The 8,443-nt window shown below is 45.6% G+C and overlaps 1 protein-coding gene across 1 annotated transcript; it reads left to right on the forward strand.

Annotated features, from left to right (window-relative positions):
- The first annotated feature begins 2,531 nt into the window (after positions 1-2,531).
- On the forward strand, positions 2,532-7,537 carry LOC126522263 (juvenile hormone acid O-methyltransferase-like). Its single transcript, XM_055066292.1, has 3 exons — positions 2,532-3,071; positions 7,124-7,204; positions 7,532-7,537. The coding sequence occupies exons 1-3, from the start codon at positions 2,532-2,534 to the stop codon at positions 7,535-7,537; spliced, it is 627 nt and encodes a 208-aa protein (XP_054922267.1).
- The last annotated feature ends 906 nt before the right edge of the window (positions 7,538-8,443 follow it).

An 8,443-nucleotide genomic window follows, 5' to 3' on the forward strand; every position in this document is an offset into this window, starting at 1 on the left:
TTGTGAACATGTACTGCACCCATTTTAAGATTGTGGCTAAAACCATATCCAACCAATCTGCTTTGCCCGTTGCCATTTCATGCTTACATCTACTCTAGATTACGAGAGAGCCAGGAATTCTTTTTCGCAACTAGTCTCTTATCTCCAACAGGTATTCAGATTTTAGATTGTTTCTATAAAGTTGCCACGTCTATTGGCAGTGTGAACCTCGGGCGAGTAAAGCTCTCTTTCCTTTAAGTTCCTCTCGCTCAAAGCTATTCAAACGCAACACTGCTAGCATGTGTGCCTGCTGAATGTCTTTAAGAAGTTTTGTCCACATCCGAGCCGCGGAGAGTTTTCTTAAGGAGGTTGACCGACTAGCAAAGGCAGATCACACAAAACTTGATCTGGTTTCCGTTGCCGAAACAATCTTCAACTCCCAGGAGCCATCTAACGAAAGCAGCAGCAGCAGCAGCAGCAGCGGCGGCGGCGGCGGGAGCGGCCGCTACAGCCGAATACAATTATCAGTTGACGAATACGGGATCAGACCGCTCCAGCCAGCGCAAGGTTGCGCTATCTTGCATAACAATACAGCACCACACTCCAATTACCCGCCGTGGTAGCTTAGTGGCTATGGTGTTGGGTGGGCTGCTAAGCGCGAGGTCGCGGGTTCGAATCCCGGCCATGGGATTGCGAAATTGCCAAAGCAACCGTATAGTTAGATTTAGGTGCACGAAGAAGAACCCCGGCTGGTCCAAACTTCCGGGGTGCCCCACTACGGCGTGCCTCATAATCAGATTGTGGTTCTGTCATGTAAAACCCCATAAATTAATTTTTTAACCACACTTCAATCGCATAACTAAAAGGCAAGCGAGAAGAAAATAAACATATCCTTGTTTAGAATAATCGGGCGCGTCCCCTTCTGTGATTCAGATAAAGGCACATGTTTATCAAAAAATTCTGCAAGCCTGATCTGGCATTCTTTAAAAAATATATTTCCGGTATATTCGTTTGTTCTTTACGTTGGTGCTCACTTGCATAAGTTTTTTTTCTTGCTTATGTGATACGCGTCATCGTCATCATCATCATCGGATCACTCGCCGAAATACTTCAAGTTCCTTTGAAACACCATAAAGCACAAGAGGGTTCTTGCATAACGACATTACGAGTCCGCTTCGCTGACAGTTCACGTGCTTTTTTTTATTTTTAACGAAACAATTGGATGATAGGCAACGTCAGCTTAGGCCGCACGCCCTGGCAGTGTAATGAATTGTGCTATACAGTCACTTATTTAGGCATTTGTCGCAACGAAACGATAGGCGCTCTGTTCGCTTGGCTGCGAAACATTTTAACTTGTGGAATCATCGTTCCGTTCCGCTTACCGGCGGTTTCGCTTAAAGCGCACTTCGTGGCGCAGCCTAGGAAACGTTTAGCTTGGCGCAAAAGCCACAAATGTAGAGCGGGCAGGCAGTACTCTCACCACCATGGAGCAGTGCATAGCTGAAAAGGCTTCAAGCGTGTGGGCTGCGTCGCATTGCAAAGACATAGCTTAAAGACGCCTCCTTACGTCCTGCAGTGCCTCATTTACTATGGCGCTATATACTGCCATGCACAACGTCACGGCGAAGGAGGAATGCAAAATGGCTCGTGTATCGCAATTTTCGAGTACGTTAAACAACTCCGTGTGGTCAAAGTTGAACGGGAGCCCTAGAGTATGTCGTCTCTTCATATAGTTCCGTTTTGCTTTCTCAAGTTAATCTCCAATCATGCAGTGTTGAAAGATGGCGAGCGCGCAGCCTCTTTACAAAAATAATCTACACATAGAAGGACACCATCATTGATGAGCTACAAGAAAAGATGGCGGTTGTGAGCGATAAGCGCTTCACTCTTGCAGCTCACGATCTGATTATTTCAAACGTGCGTGTATTGCACATATTGTTCACAGCAAAAAGGCTACACCAAAGGAGTCAGTACACTGAGAGATAAGGAAAGCTCGAGTTGCGTATAAGACTGCCTTGTAAAATATTTGTTTACAAAATGAAAAACGAAAACAAAATGGAGGCGCTGCCGACAATTGCCTGCGACTGCCTCCTCGCATGGGTATTTGTCGAAGTTATTGGGCTCAACAGAAAATGTCTAAAAAAGAAAACACCCATACCCGATTGGTCTATTATTGTATCAGTAAAGCTGTCCTATATATCCACCACACTGAAGTCCCTTGTGATGTAGCCACGCAGGACTCTTCTTTATTTGCCTATACTGCAGCCCAATATAGGGCGATATCACCAGCTACTCTAGATAAGAAACGTAGCCTAAGCACATTCTTTCTTCTTTTTTTTTTTTCTTTTTGCAATCTGTGCAGGTGCTCGGAAGCCTTCTGAAAAGTTGTTTGCACTAGGATGGACTGAATGAGACATCTAATCTGACGTTGTCACATCCGATATCCTCTATATAGGGCGAAAAAAAAGTCCTCGCGGCGTTCAAAATAAAATTCCCTGCGTGGTACAGTCGCAGACAGCTTGAAAAACCGGCTCTGTGAGACAAGGCTCGCAATGCCTGCGCCGTCCGCTGTGAAAACCGACTCTCAGCCAGTTTTAAATGTTGAAGGCTACAACCACTTAGAACGCCACACGACAAAGGAAAACATCGACACCCTGAACCGAATACGGTTCCACGCAAAGCCACGCGACGGCCATCGACACTTGGACATCGGGTGCGGGCCGGGGACCTTCACGACAGACTACCTCGTTCCCTTGTCTTCGCCGTGCAAAACGATTCTGGCCATCGACAAATCACCTTCGATGATCGACTTCGCGAAGAGAAACTCCGCGCACGAGAACGTAGAGTACCGTGTGTTCGACTTCGGCGGCACTGACGTCGCGGAGCTGCTGAACGCGTACGGCCACTTTGATCGTGTCTATTCGCTCCTGTGCTTCCACTTCGTCAAAGATCAGCCTAAAGCCTTCAGGGATATTGCGCGACTGCTGACACCGAAATCCGGAGAGTGCCTCGTGATGTCCGCGCTTGCCACTGAGCCAGTGGATGCTTGGCTCCAAATGCACCTGATGGAACGCTGGAGAGATGTGACTCCCGTGAGTATCAGACGACTTCGTATACGTGCGCCATATCGGAATCAATGTACTTACGCATGCGCAGCATTTGCAAATTAAAATGGTGGTTATGTTAGGGCGTTTATTGCATTTTAGCTCAAAATAAAGCGAGCTAGTTCCCGAGCAGATATGCCTGATTTTCATGCGCAATTAACAATATTTTGTGTGGTTGTTGAATTTGAGTGCATTGTGCACTCTAACGCTCATCAAGTCGACGTACGCCTATCTTACTATTAGAGACTCCGTTCATAATGCGGGAGAGAGAGAGCGAGATAGAGTGAGAATCGAGAAATAAAGGCATGAGGATTAACCAGACGGGCATCCGGTTCACTTCCCTGCACGCGGGATAAGGGATGAGGTATTAAACAAAACAAAAGGGGAAGGCGAACGAGAGAGATTGTTCACTCACTGACTAGTAGACACGGAGAGTCTATACATGTATTTTCAGGTGCCTTCATTTTAAAAATGACGGCAAGCCTAGCTTTCTGGGTCGATGATGGATGAGACTAAGCACCCAGGATATTTACCTCAGTAATGGAATTCAATAATACTATTGGTCCCTGAAATCAGTGCCGACAAAAGCAAAGTACTCATTGGTGAAAGTAGCCGGCACATCTCGTTATATGCATGTATTCCTAACCTTAAATGCTGTGCACCCTTCTCGTAGTAAAAATACAATGCAGTAAGTAAGACGACATATTCAGACTACAGTTGTAAGATGTTCTTGCTATTTCCTGAACAGATCATAAGCTACAAGAATTTCTTTTTAAATATGTTCTGTTACATAATAATGATACTGCAAGTAGTTACAGTCGAAGGCGATAAAAGCAGGATCTGCTTTACGACCAATACCTGCAGAAAAAGGAGGTAGAACATTTATTGAAAGCGGACTTTTTCTTGTTTCTTTCTTTTCTTTTGCGCAGAAATACGCTCAGGCAATGCTTGAATGTTCGCGTTATGTAGCCGTTAAGGTATTTTCAAATAATTTCTGCAAACTACTAATTTACGAAGGGAACAAACTACGTACATTGACATGGTGAAAGGAATGGGTACAAATGTTCACCTTGCTACTGCGTTCTAGTCCAATGCGCGTTCAATCTGCGTTACCAAGCAAACGTCGCGTGGCAAGTACTACTCATTATAAGCGTTAGCGCGTTGGGAAAAAGCGAGTAAGAGACAAAGACCCGACGAGTACGCTGCTTGAACATAATTTGCCGTCGTTCGAATCACGAATGGCGAAGTCGGCCGAGACTCTGCGGCTTTAGCAGAAATCGGGTCAACGCAACCGAGTGAAAGTGCACACAGTGTCGTCGTGCAACTCTGGTAGTTCGTATATTCAGCCCGCACTTGCTAACGTTTCGCTTGCTGAACTGGCGTCGACAGCTATAGTCGGGTGCAACTTTAGAAAAAAGGGGGCGTTTACTACTACGAGGCGGATGCACGCGAGCATCCACCAATGGGCGCGCACTCTGGACTGACGTCATGAGCCGGACGGCCGGTGACCCCGCCGACGAAGATGATGGCCGCCCGCGCTTCGAACTGGGCTAAGTAGCGTCAGCTGTGTGCGTCAACCCCTCGTCAGAGTGAATTCACGAACTGCTTGTGATGGTTTATCATGCCGGATATATTACTGCAAGCCTACGATGCACCATTTGTGCCGCGTGAGTTTGTTCTGAGCCGTGATCCGGCGGAGAAATATTGCAGCGAGCATCGCTGACGCTGCGCTACGCTTCGCCTGAAGACAGGATCCCGTAGCGACACACCGCTACAAACACGCATCCTGCGTGTTTCTTCCATGATGTATTATTTCGCTATTACGACGAGGGAAGTTTGCCAAAGTCTGATGCCTACTGTTAGCGGCGGGTGTGTTCGTGTACTGTGTCGCTGGGTTTTTCGTCGGATGGGGTGAAGTGATGCAGCAACACCATTCGCAGGGGAAACGAGAAAAGCGTGCGCGCATGAAACAAACCTACGAGTGTCTCAACAGAAAATATTTGCAAAAAAAGCATTCAACTCAAAGATTTGTTGCCGTCAACTTAGCGTAAACGATAGTTGTCGGCCGTAAGACAGCCGAGCGTCTAGCGGCGGTATTCGAGCGTTGCGTAGCACCGTCGATTGATTGCTGTCCACCAGTGCTCACTGCACGCACAAGCTGTAGAATGCGTGCTGTGACACAATCACGCATAAGGTTTGCTTCCAGCCCTCGATATGCTTTTCCACAGCACAGTTCGGCGCTGCTCTTCAATTCTCGTGATATGTTGCAAATAAAAAGTCCTGTCAGTGTTAATAGAACGGTAAAAAAAAAAAAAAAAGAAAAAACATACGAGAAGGTAGGCACAGCAGCTGGTGAACCCGCTCCTAATACCTCTGCCCACATCTGTTTGTAAATGTGTGTGTGTGTGTGTACGTTTTCTTGCGTTTGCCTAATTTTATTTATTTCCTACATTTCTTTATATTTGGGATTTTCTTAGTTTTCGCGTTTGTGGGTGAATATGCTCCTTCTTCCACACGTGTTTGCGCTTACTCTTATTTCTGTCTTTTTATTTTACATTATCATTTGTTTTTGCTAGTTTTCTTTCAGCAACGTCTTTTTACACATTTTCATTAACCCATCTCATTTAAAGCACCAACTCCTGTAAACTGCAGGGCTGGCCTATTCCATCTCATTAAAGCCTTTCTCACTGGTCTACCTCGTCTTTTCTATCTGCCTACTCTCTGTAATTTCTGTCCTTTCTTCTTGCGTTGTTGCCGCAGTGTGATTAACCAACTTGCACAAAACAAATTTTGATCCCCTATGAAAACAGAAATGTTTACAGATACATTTTCTTAAAAGTGTCATGTGGGTTGCAGAGTAACTCTGCCTCTTACCTCTGTCTATGTTTAAGCATCAGTGGGTGTGGCAGCTTGCCAGACGTGCATATGAAAAGGTGCCGTATTGTGAAACAGCACTTTGCTATGTTGCATTTTTCACGCTTACGGTCTTAGTAACCAGACGGTTTCGCTGCCCATCACATATGCTGGTACAAATTTTCAACACGAATAGCATTGTGCAGTGGCGTGTCATTTCCTGTCTGATGCTTTCATCGTTACAAAGACATTTTTCAGTGAATGGAGCCCAGCAAAGCAGTGCACTGAGAGCTTTTGCAACTTTCACCATTTTTTACTTCATCAATGTCATTGTCTGAGTCTGGCCGTCGCTATGCCGACAGCTTCTGAATTAAAAATTTGCCTCAGTAAGACACATTCAACTTCACTTAGCATTTTCTTAGTACAAACAATGCTAGCAGAGCTATTCAGGGTGAATAAATGTGCTTACATTCGTGTTACTTTCCCAGTCAGATAAACAAATAAAATAATGGCTACGGCAGACTGCGATTTGAAGTGCAGACTGCAAACGGTGCCTTTCAAGCATGCCCTCGACTGTTGCTATTAATAGCTACCCGAATGAGTATTTTGGGCCTCACTAAGCTAATGATGCTTGATAATTGTTCTTAATCGCATTAATTGGCTGAGCCAGATAAGCAATATAAACAATGCAGCTACGTAATTATACTTTGGTATGCAAGCTACTAACAGTGGCTCTCAATTTCGCGTTGGCTACTGCTGTTTAACCTACAATGGCTACGACATGACTGCGCTTTGAAGTGCAGACTGCAAATGGTGCCTTTCAAGCATTCCCTCGACTACTGTTATTTCATCACAGGGCCCATCATGCTCGATGGTGGCTGCCCAATAGAGTATTCTGGGCCCTATGATCACATTGACATTATTCATCTCAACAGGCTTTAAAGAACAGTAAGGGCAGCAGGACTACCTGAAAGCAGGCCACCTAACGGGGGCGTGTCACTCGTCACTCTGCATTGCTCTTATTTGTTCAAGTGGCTTGATGAAATTAACAATGACTGTGCGGTGGAGTAAACCGAGCTAACGGTGTGTTTTTGTTATTGCTTGGCTGCATGGATTGGCCTTTAGGGGCATGTAAACCTTGACGATGGCTCCAACACAATTGCTATTGTTTTCCTTTCTACATGTAGGCTGCCAACATTCGCAGTCAATTTCGCCTCGGCTGCTGCTACTTCACCATAGGGCCCGTCAACTTGAGAATGGCTGCTCTAGTGAGCACTTTGGGCCTCACTAAGCTAATAATGTTCATAATCGTTATCTTATTCGCATTACTTGCCTGAGCCAGATAAACAAAATAAACAATGCAACCACATGAATGTGCTTTGGCGTGCAGGCTGCTAAGAGTGGCTGTCAATTTCACGTTGACTGTTGCTTTTTCGTGTCAAGCTGGACAGTGGCTGCCAGAATGAGCGTGTTGGGCCCTGCATAGTTATTCAGGGCTAATAACTGTATTTGCATTCAGAATTTCCAATATTTAAGCACGTTTTCATGCCAGTACTTAAACTGAGCATGATCTGTCCGGGACGTTCCTTTTTCAGAATTGAGCTTTCATTCAAAGTAATATGTCACCAAATTAACTGCTTATTTATTTGAGAGGTGACGGGACAATGGTTGGCTGCTGCCAACAAAACGTCAAATTTTGGTAGCCCTAATAAGGGCTGTTCTTTCGTTAATAAGAAGCTATTATGCTTCGCCGAGTGGCTCAATGCTGCATAGCTCGCAGCCAAAGTAGCTTTCTTCAGTGTCATCTTCACCCAATTGGATGATGATAGGTTGGTTGTGGTCACTCCCAGACGTGTCAAGCCTGAACTTTGCCTCCAGGTCCATCACGTGATGAATGTTCTTTCTCCAGTTTTCCGCCGTTACATGCTTGATTTTTTTTTCCTCAAGAAGTCTTCGACCATGGACAGCTTGAAGTATCTGTTGTCCGCAGTGATGTCATATTTCTCCTTTGCCCACACGAGCTTGATAGGAATAAATTTGTTGTGGTAAGGTGGGGGCCTAAGTGCAATGCACCCGGCCCTTTCAGCGGCATTGTCTACGACGTAGCTCAGAAAGCGTCACTTTACAGATGCTACCAACTCAAGCAGCTGCTTTTTCACCATCCTTTCGCTGCAGGTGATGTTTTTGCTTTTGAGCCGCTCCTGTATTTTTTCCTTCTTCCAAGCTGTCGTCGGCAATTTCTCTTCTCGCCTGGTATGGTAAGGTGCATTGTCCAAAACAATATGATGCTGCATGCTGGCAAGAGAATGTCATTAAACCATCCTTCGAAGCGATTTCCGTTCATTTCTTGGTGGTAGTCGCCTGTTTTTTCCCCTCGGAATACATCCAAACAGCCGTGGACGAAGCCATCCTCGCTGCCGATGGGCGTCACAATCAGGCGCTGGCCTTTTCCAGATGGTTGTTTTAGACCCATCGACAGGCCATTTGCTCGAGCGTACAGGCGTCCA

The sequence above is a fragment of the Dermacentor andersoni genome, chromosome 6 (assembly GCF_023375885.2).
Source record: "Dermacentor andersoni chromosome 6, qqDerAnde1_hic_scaffold, whole genome shotgun sequence".
Classification (NCBI taxonomy): Eukaryota; Metazoa; Arthropoda; class Arachnida; order Ixodida; family Ixodidae; genus Dermacentor; species Dermacentor andersoni.

Bases quoted from the DNA above. Each gene is read 5' to 3' on its own strand.
- LOC126522263 (XM_055066292.1), top strand. From the start codon at position 2,532: ATGCCTGCGCCGTCCGCTGTGAAAACCGACTCTCAGCCAGTTTTAAAT. The intron at 3,072-7,123 runs GTGAGTATCAGA...TTCTACATGTAG, and splicing joins GCTGGAGAGATGTGACTCCC to GCTGCCAACATTCGCAGTCA.